Source organism: Pongo abelii, chromosome 13 (genome assembly GCF_028885655.2).
Source record: "Pongo abelii isolate AG06213 chromosome 13, NHGRI_mPonAbe1-v2.0_pri, whole genome shotgun sequence".
NCBI lineage: Eukaryota > Metazoa > Chordata > Mammalia > Primates > Hominidae > Pongo > Pongo abelii.
The window spans coordinates 67,698,551-67,712,176 of record NC_071998.2 but is presented as its reverse complement, the minus strand read 5'-3'; the positions used below and the strand labels follow the sequence as shown (position 1 = coordinate 67,712,176).

General features: G+C 35.7%; 1 protein-coding gene across 12 annotated transcripts in view; it reads right to left on the bottom strand.

The window, feature by feature from the left end:
* Window positions 1–13,626, bottom strand: part of VPS13A (vacuolar protein sorting 13 homolog A) — a 245,159-nt gene that overhangs the window by 159,532 nt on the left and 72,001 nt on the right. For all 12 annotated transcript variants that reach the window (XR_010136525.1, XR_008509734.2, XR_008509735.2 and 9 more), the window contains exons 21-23: window positions 11,232–11,364; window positions 9,107–9,224; window positions 1,202–1,340 (exon numbers count right to left, since the gene is read on the bottom strand). Coding sequence is in view for 6 of the 12 variants with exons in the window: in XM_054520069.2 (XP_054376044.2) it covers window positions 1,202–1,340; window positions 9,107–9,224; window positions 11,232–11,364 (390 nt within the window). In the remaining 6 variants the exon portion in view is untranslated. The remainder of the gene's footprint in view (window positions 1–1,201; window positions 1,341–9,106; window positions 9,225–11,231; window positions 11,365–13,626) is intronic.

Below are 13,626 nucleotides of genomic sequence, written 5' to 3'. Positions count from 1 at the left end.
ATTTTTCATAACTATAAACACTCATAATGTGAATATCCATCAAAAGGAGATATATTAAGCAAAAGATGGCATATGCAGAAAATGAAATACTATATCACCATAAACAAATGAGGTAGATCTGTATGTGCTAACATAAAAATTTATCTAAGGCGTATATGATAATAATGGTGAAAATAATACAGATTCAGAATAGTGTGTATAATGATTTCATTTAATTTTAAAAATAAAAGAATACAGGCCGGGCACGGTGGCTCACGCCTGTAATCCCAGCACTTTGGGAGGCCAAGGCAGGTGGATCACGAGGTCAGGAGTTCAAGACCAGCCTGGCCAAGATGGTGAAACCCTGTCTCCACTAAAAATGCAAAAAAAAATTAGCTGGGTGTGGTGGCGGGCGCCTGTAATCCCAGCCACTCAGGAGGCTGAGGCAGAAAACTGCTTGAACCCAGGAGGCAGAGGTTGCAGTGAGCCGAGATTGCGCCACTGCACTCCAGCTTGGGTGACAGAGATAGGCTCTGTTTCAAAAAAAAAAAAAAAAGAATATATACATGTATGTATACACACACATACTACACACACACACACGCATGTTCTTGTGCATGTGTGTACTAGTATATGCCATAAATATTTTTTTAAAAACTAGAGAAGCAGTAGTTAACAGTGTTATTGCTCAGGAGAGGGATTGGAGGCTGCAGAAATTAGAAAAGTCGATTTATTATTTTATATCTTTCTTAACTATTTATACTTTTTACCATTTCAATTTCTCTCTCAAAATGTAAATTTCTGGCTGGGCGTGGTGGCTCACGCCTGTAATCCCAGCACTTTGGTAGGCCGAGGCGGGCAGATCACGAGGCCAGGAGATCGAGACCATCCTGGCTAACATGGTGAAACCCCGTCTCTACTAAAAATACAAAACATTAGCCAGGCATGGTGGCAGGCGCCTGTAGTCCCAGCTACTCGGGAGGCTGAGGCAGGAGAATGGCGTGAACCTGGGAGGCGGAGCTTGCAGTGAGCAGAGATCACGCCACTGCACTCCAGCCTGGTGACAGAGCGAGACTCCGTCTCAAAAAAAAAAAAGTAATTTTCTTAATGTCTATTCAAAACAAATTGCAAATTGTCTTATATAAAATTCCTGTGATTGTTTGAAATACTATTTGTGGACTTTCTTAATTCATGCTTATATTAATTTTGAAAGTAACATTACCTGGAATGATTTGACAGAGGCAGATACTTCAGTTACTGGTTCAGGTTTTGGAATGCTTTCAATCAATTCCATAATCCCTTGTAGTTTTTTATCTGAGATTCGTAAAGAAATAAGAGGTAACTTTCCAAAAATCTTGAATCTGTTTTGAAAAGATAAAAATAAGTAATTATAAAGGAATTATTCTGATTTAAGTGCACTAATTAAAGACTGTTCTCAAATTATCTGAATCAAATGTGATTTTAAACACTAAAAATCTCTATTCCAATTTCCGTCTTACCCTATTAACCAGTTTCATTAGATGGGCTAAACTCATTATTTTTCAGAAGTTTATGTTCTTATTTCATGTAATGTCCTTCTACTGTTTGCTATATACAATTGACAATTACTACTAATCAAGTGTTTCTCATGTGACAGGCATTGAGGAAAGTACTTTTACATGCATTATTGTAAATAGTCCTCACAATCTATGAGGCAGACAACCTATTTTTGCTCTCTATTTATTTTAAGTTCCTATATGTACATGCTTCCTATGAGAAAACTAAGGTTTGGCAGTGCAAATAGCCTGCTCATGAGACTATATATCAAAGATCACGGAGCAAAACCACATCAGAATGCTTTATTATTCTTTTAATTGCCTTGACAGTCTCCTTTGAGAGAGAGAGAGAGAAAGTTTTCACTATCAGAGAGAGAGAGAAAGTTTTCACTCCCCATTTTTATCCCTGCATTTTCCCTAAAAATTACTTTTTCCATGTACGCACACTGATTACTTACGTTATCTTTCTAAAAATGTACTGGAGTCCTACAGAAAATTACAAGCTTTCTTTTATTTCCAATACCTTAAATATTTGTAATTAATCACAAGCGTAGTAGTAGTTTAACTTCGTTAAACATTATGAATCGGTTCTCTTAATGCACTTAAACTTTTTTTCACTTTCTTGAAAAATCTGCAAGTTGCGCAGTCTAAAGATGCTGGGTACCAAAATAGTATCTACCAAATAGCAAGCATCCTTTTATTTGCCTTCAACTTAACGCGGCTCAACTTTCAAGGGAATGTTCCTGACACTTGTGGGGTTCCAGGATTTGACATATCATATCCACTTTATATTGCTCACAATATTATAAAATAGAAACCAAATAACTTCTAAGATTTCATCTTTCTAAGTTAAGTCATTGTCATTTCTGCCCTGTATTTTAACTATACTAACCTATAAGCTGGTCCGAACCTATAACCATTATCAATATATATATTTATTACATTATTATAGATACATTATTATAATCAGCTATTTTAATTCCTGCTATGCTATACATATTCCCTGCATCACAAGACATAAATTCTTCCTAAGCATATACTGACAGAGCAAGTCCAAACCAAGACAAAAGCTGCCCTTTTCTTCCCTCAGAGAAATGTCACCTACTTTTTCTGGTACCCTGTAACTTCCAGGATTATAGCATACTTACCAAGAAGAAAAGTATTTAAACTATACTAAAAAAATCAATTCATAGTCATATGCTTACAACAAGAAATCGCATAGATCTTTAATCTTTATCACAGAATGAAAAACTTTACAAGAAACAGTAGAAAAGAGTAAACAAGCAGCAGACATAATTAGGGAGAAATGAAAAGAATTAAGCCTTTTCTCTTTAAATCGAACCATATCTAAAGCTGGATTTGAAAAAAACAAGGGAATGCATAGCATGGTTGTCTTTCCTTCTGTCTCTTAAACCAAATTCTAGCCATTCCTCTGCCTCAAGACTCTCAGTGCATACTTTGATTTTCTAAGAAAAGAAAATCTAGGAGAGTAAGATTTAGGGCCATGGACAATGTTTGTTAGTAGATAGAGTCACTATGAGGTAAAGGTCAACAAAAAAGGGTGTGGGTCTCTCCCTTTTACATGTTAAGTATAATAAGTATTAAAAACAATGTCCACCCCATGTACCATATAGGAAAAGGCCAGAGTCTCTCTAATTCCCTCTATTCTTCCTAGTACACTTTAACTAGGCATGAGGCCTTCTCATGTTGCCTTGCTAGTAGCAACTCTCCTGGAAGTGTTTGGTAGATGTTAGATGAGAAAAGCCTTTGGTTAAATTTTAAAATAGATCTGCGCCTGAGGTTTGAATATTTGTAAGGGAGAAAAAAGGTGCTGTTACAAGTAAGAAGTTAAATGACTACTTACAGTCTAAAACTATTTAGAAATAAATCATCTAAATGGCCCAGTCTAGTTCAACAGACTTCTCTACTTAGGATCTCAGGCACATAGCTTCAGCTAACAATGAAATATAATAATCCCAGTAAATGTAAATACATGGACAAGTATAAAGCAAATGTTATTAGAATTTTGGTTTATAACTCTACTATTTATTTTCTACATAAGTTAAAAGACAAATGCATAAGAAATAATTACAATTCTTTGTTAATGGATATAGAATATATAAAAATATAATCTGGGACATCAATAAGATAAACTGGAGGGGGCAAAACAGGAAACAAGTAGAGTTTTTGCATGCAATTGAAGCTAACTTGGTATCAATTTTATTTTTCACTTTTTAAAATTTTTGTCACCCAGGCTGGAGTGCAGTGACATAATCACAACCCACCGTAGCCTCAACCTCCTGGGCTCAAGCTATCCTCCCACCTTAACTTCCCAAGTAGCTAGGACTATAGGCATGAACCATTATGCCCAGCCAATTTTATTTAATTATTTATTTACTTATTGTAGAGACAGGGTCTTACTACGTTGCCCAGGCTGGTCTCAAACTCCCGGCCTCAAGCAATCCTACCACCTCGGCCTCTCAAAGTGCTGGGATTACAGGCGTAAGACTATGCAACCTGCCTCAATCTTAAATAGGCTGTTATAGCCTGGGCAACATAGCAAGACCCATCTCTACAAAAAAATTTAAAAATTAGCTGAGTGTAGTGGCGTGTGCCTGCAGCTCCAGCTACTCAGGAGGACAAGGCAGGAGGATCACTTGAGCACAGGAGTTCAACGCTGCAATGAGCTACAACCACAACACTGTTCTCTAGCCTAGGTGACAGAGCAAGACCCTGTCTAAAAAAATAAAGAAATAATAAATAAATAGACTGTTATAACTTGAGGATATTATACATAATCTCCATGGTAACCACAAAGCAAATACTTGTAGAATATACAAAACTGGAAATGAGAGAGGAATCAAAGCATGTCACACACAAAAATCCACCGAATACAAAGGGCAGCATAAAGGAGGGAATGAGGGATCAAAAAAGCTGTAAGACATACAGAAAGCAAATAACAATATGACAAAAGTAAGTCCTCTCCATCTGTATTTACTTTAAATGTAAATATATTTTTTCTCAATTAAAAACTTCAAGTGACAAAATGGATTAAAAAACAGGATGCAACTACATACTGTCTACAAGAGATCATGTTAACTCATAGAAAACACACAGGTTAAAAGTGAAAAAAAAATGAAGAAAGACATTCCATGCAAATAATCACCAAAAGAGAGCAGGGATGCCTATAACAAAAACAGCCAAAATAGACTGCAAGTCAAAAACTGTTACAAGCAATAAAGAAGGACATTACATAATGATAATGAAAGTATAACTTCACCAAGAAGACATAACAATTATAAACATATATGTGCCAAACATCAGAGTTCAAAAATATATAAAGCAAGCACTGACAGAATTAAGAAGAAGAAACAGACAGTTCCTTGATAATAATAGGAGACTTCAATATCTCACTGTCAATACTGAATAGAACCACCAGGCAGTAGATTAATAAGGAAACAGGGGACTGGACCAATGAAATTGATCAACTGGACCAAAATGACATATATAGAACACTCCATCCAGCAAAATAGACATTTTTCTCAAGTGCATATGAAACATTCTCCAGGACAGATTATACGTCAGGTAAAAAAATAAGTGTCAAAAAATGTTAAAAAAGTGAAATCATAAGAAGTATCTTTTCCAATAATGATGAAATGAGTCTAGAATGCAAGAGTAGAAGGAAAAAGTGTAGAAGTCACAAGTGTATAGAAATTTAAAAACAGACGGTTAAACAAGCAATGAGATAAAAAAAATCACAAGGGAAATTGGAAAATAACTCAAGACAAATGAAAATGAAAATACAACATAACAAAATTCATAGGATGCAGCAAAAGTCTGCCAAAAGGGGACTTTATAGCTGTAAACACCTACATTAATAAAGAAAGACCTAAAATCAATAGCCTAACTTTACACCTTAAGGAACTAGAAAAAGAACAGCAAATTAAACCTAAAGCTAGCCAAAATAAAAAAATAATAAAGATGAAAGCAGAGATAAATAAAATATAGAAAAACAATAGAGAAAAAAATCAACAAAAATGTGAGTTGGTTCTTCAAAATGATCGAGATTGAAAACCTTTAGTTAGACTGAGAAAAAAACAGAAAAGACTCAATTTAAATCAGAAATGAAAGTGGTAACATTACTACTCATTTTACAAAATAAAAAGGGTTGTTAGAGAGAGACAATTATAAACAATTTGACACAAACAAATGGATAATCTAAATGAAACAAATTCCAAGAAACACAAATCTACCAACACTGAATTATGAAGAAACAAAATCTGAATAAACTACTATGGAGACTGAATCAGTAATCAAAAACCTCCCAATAAAGAAAACCTCCCACGATCTGATCGCTTCAATAGTGAATTCTACCAAATAACCAAAAACTGAAGAGGCAGGAATACTTTCTAATCCATTCTATAAAGACAGCATTACCCTGATATCAAAGCCAGACAAAGATACTAGAAGAAAAGAAATCTGTAGTCCAATATATCTGAAAAATATTAATGCAAAACCTAAAAGCACAAGCAAACCTAAATCAATAGCCCATTAAATGGTTTATATATCATTTATCCTTGGAATTTATTCCTAGAATAAGAAGATTTATTCCTGGAATAAAAGGATTTTTTGCTGGACTCAAGAAATATGATTTAATACATAGAGGGCCATTAAGGTAACATACCCCATTAAGAGAATGAAGGAAAAAAAACATCTTGATCATTTTTCACATGATCACATGATCATCTCAAAGCACAGAAAGGATTTGAAAAAATTCAACACATTTTCATAATAAAAAGTTAGCAAACTAGGAACAGAAGGAAACTACCTCAACATAATAAAGGTCATCCATAAAAACCCCACAGCTGACATCATACTCGATGGTGAAATACTGAAAGCTTTTCCTCTGGGCTCAGGATTAAGGTGAGGATGCCAACCTAAACTACTTCTATTCAAGAGAGTGCTAAAAAATTCTAGACAGACCAATTAGGCAAGAAAGAGAAATAAAAGGCACCCATATCAGAAAGGGAAAAAACTAACTCCGTACACAGATGATAGGATCTTATATGTAGAAAATCTTAAATCTGTTAGAACTTTAGAATCCTAAAACTTAGAATTGTAAACAAATTCACAAGTTGCAGGATATAAAAATCAGTTAAGTTCCCATACACTAACAATAAACAATCCCCCCAAAATTTTTAAATTCATTTACAATAGCATCAGAAAGAATAAACTTAAGAAATGAGGCAGGAGACTTTAGTACTGAGACCTAGAAAATGCTGCTGAAATCAAAGAAGACACAAATAAATAGAAAGATATTCCATGTTCATGGACTGTAACAGTCAATATTATTAAGAATAGTCAGTACTATTCAAAGGGATCTACAGATTTGATACACTCTTTATCAGAATCTCTATAACATTTTTTACAAGGAAAGAAAACTCCATCCTAAGATTCATATGGAATACCAAAGGATCCCAAATAGCCAAGACAATCTTGAAAAAGAACAAAGTTAAATAACTCACATCTCCTGATTTCAAAACTTCCTAAAAAGCTACAGTAATCTAAACAGTGTGGTACAGGAAAATAAAGACATAGAGACCAATGGAAGAAAACAGAAAGCCCAAAAATAAGCTCTTGCATATATGGATAAATGATTTTCAACTAGGGTACCAAGGCCATTCAATGAGAAAAGGACAGTCTTTTCAACAAACTGTATTGAGAAAATGAGATATTTGCATGCAAAAGAATAAGGCCAAGCACGGTGGCTCATGCCTGTAATCGCAGCACTTTGGGAGGCCAAGGCGGGCGGATCACGAGGTCAGGAGATCGAGACCATCCTGGCTGGCACAGTGAAACCCCATCTCTACTAAAAATACAAAAAATTAGCCAGGCGTGGTGGCGGGTGCCTGCAGTCCCAGCTACTCGGGAGGCTGAGGCAGGAGAATGGTGTGAACCCTGGGGGGCGGAGCCTGCAGTGAGCCGAGATCATGCCACTGCACTCCAGGCTGGGCAACAGCGAGACTCTGTCTCAAAAAAAAAAAAGAAAAAGAATAAAGGCGGGTCCTTATCCTATACATCACATACAAAAATTAACTCAAATGGATCAAAGATCTAAATAAAAGAAGGTAAAACTATAAAACTCTTTAAGGTAAACAAAGAAGAAAAGCTTTATGACATTGGATTTTGTAATAATTTCTTGGATATGACACCAAAAGCATAGGCAACTAAGATAAACTGGACAATAAAAATTTTAAACTTTTAGACATCAAAGGCCACAATCAACAGAGTGATAAGGTAACCCAGAGTGAGAAAAAATATTTGCAAATCATATATCTGATAAAGAGTTAATATCCAAAATATATTTTAAAACTCTCACAACTCAGCCGGGCGCGGCAGCTCATGCCTGTAATCCCAGCACTTTGGGAGGCTGAGGCGGGTGGATCACAAGGTCAGGAGATCAAGCCCACCCTGGCTAACACGGTGAAATCCCGTCCCTACCAAAAACACAAAAAGTTAGCTGGGCGTGGTGGCATGCGCTTGTAGTCCCAGCTACTCAGGAGGCTGAGGCAGGAGAATCACTTGAACCCAGGAGGTGGAGGTAGCAGTGAGCCGAGATCATGCCACTGCACTCCAGCCTGGGTGACAGAGGGAGACTCCATCTCGAAAAAAAGAAAAAAAGAAATAACCAGATTAAAAGATGGGCAAAGATCTTGAATATGTATTTCTCCAAATACATGAATGGTCAACAAACACAAGAACAGATGTTCAACATCACTAAGCATTAGAAAAATGACATCACTTCACACCTATTAGGATGACTATTAAAATAAAAAAACAGAAAATACCAAGTGTTGTAGAGGCAGTGAAGAAATTAAAACCCTTGTGCTGGTAGGAAAGTAAAATGGTGTAACTGCTATAAAAAACAGCACAGCACTCCTCTGAAACTTAAACACTGAACTATAATATGATCCAGCAATTCTACTTCTGAGTATACACCCCAAAATACTGAAATCAGGGACTTAAGCACATATTTGTACACAGCAGCATTATTATAACAGCCAAACAGCATTAACAACACAAATGTCCATTGAAGGATGAATAAATAAAAACATAGTATATACATACAAGGAATATTAATCAGCCTTAAAAATACATGAAATTCTGACATATGCTCCAACATGGATGAATCTTGAAGACATTATGCTAAGTGAAGAAACCCAGGCACACAAAATCTAATTTTCTATGATTCCACTTATATGAGGCACCTAAAATAGTCAAATTCATAAAGACAGAAGATATAATGGTTGTTGTCAGGGGCTGGGTGCAGGGTGAAATGGGGTGTTATTGTTTAATTGGGTATAGAGTTTCAGTTTGGAAGAGAAACAGTTCTGGAAATGAATGGTGGTGATGGTTGCAAAACAACATGCGTGAACCTAATGACAATGAACTATACTCTTAAAAATTATCAAAATGGTAAATTTTATATACATTTTACCACACACACAAGGAAGAGTCAGTTAAGTATGGTATTTCCCTAGCTACAGAATTACCCAGAAAATCCATAGTCACACGAAACAAACAGTACATACTTGGGCATCCTTACATCCATGAAAACCATGGCCTTAGACAGTTCCAAATTGAAGTGCATGGGTACCAAAATATGCTGGGTAGATACACTGAGTTTTCGTGCTTCTCTCCAATTATCACCTAAGTACAGAAAATGGTTCATATTTAACGTAACTATAATATAACACACAAACCTAAAATAACTATTAATACTTCATAGTCACACATTCCATTACATGAGAAAATTTCCCCACATCTAGGTAATCTTAATGTCACATTCTCAGGTACATACAATCAGTAGGTTATCAAATCTACTGCGCATCCACTGACAATCACTACACCAACCACATACCTTACCCAAAAAAGTAACATGGCAGTAAGGCAATAATGCAAAAGGTAGTAAAAAGTGAGGTTAACAGTAACTAATAAAAGCTACCATTTATTCAAGATTTATAATTTCTACTCTTCTAGGTAATGTTTAAATGTTAATTCTCAAAATTCTGTATAATAATCCCACTTTAGAAAACTGAGACTCAAAAGAATTTATAACTTGCCTATGATCAGTCTGCTAGTGATAAAACTGAAATTCACATCCAAGTCTACTTGGATGTTGTTGATTGGCAACAATCATTGCAGAGTTACGAGCCTAAATGTTCCATAAGGGAATGGTTAAATAACTGAGACCATAGCCATATAGCATAATATAGACAATAAAAACCATGAGTTCAAGTGACCAAAATATTACTGGTAAAAGAAAAAATATCTGGATATAAAACTATATAAATCATGTAAAAAAATACATTCACAAATACCTCCAATATAAACACCAAACAAGCACACCCCATATATTCACAGGCACATACACTGAAAAACATACTAAAAGGATGTGCAACAAAATATCAATAGTGTTCTTGCCTAAGCAGTAACATAAAAGTTTAATCTTTTTGGTTCCTCAATTGTTCAGATTTTCTAAAATAGGTATAATCAGAAAGAAGTAACTTTAAAAATTCATAACAAGATTAATGGGATCTCAGTCATATAATGCATTTTCATATATACTATCTCATTTGAACCTAATAATTCTATGAGTCAGATAAAATCCCAGTCAAGGAAAACCAAACGCAGTAATTTATTCCCTGAAAAAGAATTTGTGGACTTCTAAAAATAACGTACTTTTGCCACCCACTATACCTTTGGGTTTCCTCCACCACAATTAGAATATGATAAAAATACAAACTACGTTCACTATCCTGAAGCAAATATAATTAAAGAAATAAAATGTTTCAGTCCTATACAAATTAACAATTTTGATAACAACTACTTTGGATTCTCATTGTTTCTCCTTTTATTGGTTAGCTCAGGTAATTAAAATCTGACTGCATACAAACACTTAGATCTCTACATATGGATCTCTTCAACAGATCAAATTTTACTGAATTATCTGCATGTTCGCTAACACTCTAGGGATTCAAAAGCAGTACGACAGAACGAAAAGAAAGCTGAATGAGTCTGGGGTCTCTCCCTAACTACTTAAATGGCTCTTGTCAAGTGAATTTCTGGCTTTGACTTCATCTTAAAAACTAGCTCTAAATCAGAGACTCCTGACTGGTATACCACAGTGAATGAGATACAAGTATGTCTAGGAGAGTGACCCTTGTCTTTGTATGGCTGTTCATGACTGTCAGAGCCCCTAGGCTGCTTACTTCTGGCCCTGAGCAATGTCTTCTGATTATCCAACTGTGTAGTAATACCAATATCATTTTCAATATGGGCCAACTTTGGTCAAAGGCTGGAAAACATTGGTACAGATCAGGATTTCTCGACCTCAGCACTACTGATATTTGTTATGAGGGACTGGCCTGAACATCGTAGGATGCTTAGTAGTATCCCTCACCTTTACCCACTAGATGCTAGGAGTGCCACTCATGCTCTACCTGTGACAACCAAAGATGTCTCCAGATATTGACAAATGTCTCTTGGGGGGGCAAGACTGCTCCTAGTAAGAACAGCTAGACAATATTTACTATCACTTCTAATTCAAAAATGTAGAAGTTCTAACACATTTAAGAGGAAGGTCTTCAAAGTGTCTAAAAACCTAATTAATCACTTCAACAAAATCAATCAACAAATAATGCATTTTATACTCACCAACTCTACTGTAAAGCAGCTGTACGCTTGTAAGTTGAATATCAAATGAATCATAAGCTATATCCATTATCTCTTTAAGATTGGCCTCACCTTGTTTCACATCTGGTAATTCAGAACGACTTTTACTCGTCACCTTCAAGTTAATTTTAATAGTTTAGACTATGCAAAATACTTCAAAATGTAAGTATAAAGTGTTTAATTTTTAGACTTATAAAATGTTAATAGGAGAGGATAAATTCACAAGTAAGCATACATAATAAGGCTATTAGAAAGGTCCTCATCCATGAGATATATAATAATAAGGAGAGCGATAAAGTAAATTTTTACATATTAGGATATATTTCCCATTTACTTGCATTAAAAGAAACCAAGATGGTCCTGAAGAATAATATGTCTACAAATTTTTTAAATATGATAAGAGGCCTTCTCATTAAGAGCAAGATCAAGAGACAAATTTAGCTTACAAAATGTTTCTACGGCATGATGACAAATACTGATACGGCTTTACAATAAGAAGTAAAAGAGTCCAGAATTAGATCGGATAGCTGAATTTTAGTTCCAACTCTGCCATTTATGCAACTCCAGGCAAGTTATATTTGTATCTCTCCTTTCTCGGCATACTGTGCGCATTACTTTTTTCACTTAAACATCCTGGAGATGACTCCACAATAGTACATAAAGATCTTACTCATAAAAATACATGTGTTGTACACATACATGTTTTAACTTTTTTTCCCTCTATATAGCTCATGTGAAGTAAACACTCAAAAAAAGATTAACTCTGTTTGAAAAGTAATAAATTTTAGGTAACAGGTTAAGCAAATTGCCTAAAGTCACAAAATTAGATATCCTTACTCCTAACATTATGCTCTATTATACCACACTGCCCTTGAAACAACTGAATAAAATTCAAATATGAATAATAAGCTGTATAAATTTTATTATAAATATTTACCCAGTGGGTGTTTAAATAATTAACAAATGCAGAATTTTTAAAAATAGGATAAGGGAAGATGTCAGTATCAAGGACAGGCACGTATTTTTTTTAGGTGGCCAGAAAAAGCATTCTAATATTATCCACCTCTCTTGGTTCTTTAAATTGTGATATATATTCCTCTACATTTAATGATTTACAAGCAATGCTGTCCAATAGAACTTCTACAATAATGGAAATATCCTGTATCAGTGCTGTCAAATCCAGGCCAGGCGCGGTGGCTCACGCCTGTAATCCCAGCACTTTGGGAGGTCAATGCCAGTAGATAACTTGAGGTCAGGGGCTCAAGACCAGCCTGACCAACATGGTGAAACCCCATCTCTACTAAAAATACAAAAACTGTCTGGGCATGATGGCACATGCCTGAAATCCCAGCTACTTGGGAGGCGGAGGCAGAAGAATCACTTGAACGCGGGAGGCAGAGGTTGCAGTGAGCTGAAATCACGCCACTGCACTCCAGCCTAGACAATAGAGTGAGACTATGTCCCAAAAACAAAAACAAAAAATACAGTAGCCACTAGCCACTTCTGACTATTAAACTCTTAAATGTGGCGAATATGACTAAGACACTGAATTAATTTTATTTAATTCTAATTAATTTAAATAACCACATGTGGCTGGCTAGTGGGTACTATAGTGAAGAGTACAGATCTAGAATACAGCAAAAAAAATGTATTCTTTACTGAAAATTTGGAAAGAAAAAGGTATATAATTAGAAAAAAAGGGCCAGGCATGGTGGCTCACGCCTGTAATCCCAGCACTTTGGGAGGCCAAGGTGGGCAGATCACGAGGTCAGGAGATCGAGACCATCCTGGCTAACATGGTGAAACCCAGTCTCTACTAAAAATTACAAAAAAATTAGCCGGGCATGGTGGCGGGGGCCTGGAGTCCCAGCTACTCAGGAGGCTGGGGCAGGAGAATGGCATGAACCCAGGAGGCGGAGCTTGCAGTAAGCCGAGATCGTGCCACTGCACTCCAGCCTGGGCCACAGAGCCAGACTCTGTCTCAAAAAAAAAAGAAAGAAAAAAAGGGAAATGACTTAGGTAAACAGAAGAAGACCATTTCTCAATTTAGAATTATTAAATACAAATATTAAAATGTCAATATATATAGTTTTATACACAAAAAATTTCAGAAAGATGAAGATGTATTTGATTGTTTCCACAATTCTCTATCATTCTATATACTTTAAGTAATCAAGTAATAGGTCTAAATTGAGAAAGAAATAAGCTCCTCAAGCACAACTCTCAAATACTATAAATATAAATCTTAGATTCGGGCCTGGCGCGGTGGCTCACATCAGTAATCCCAGCACTTAGGGAGGCCAATGTAAGTGGATCACTTTGGTACAGGAGTTCGAGACCAGTCTGCAACATAGTGAAATTCCGTCTCTACTAAAAA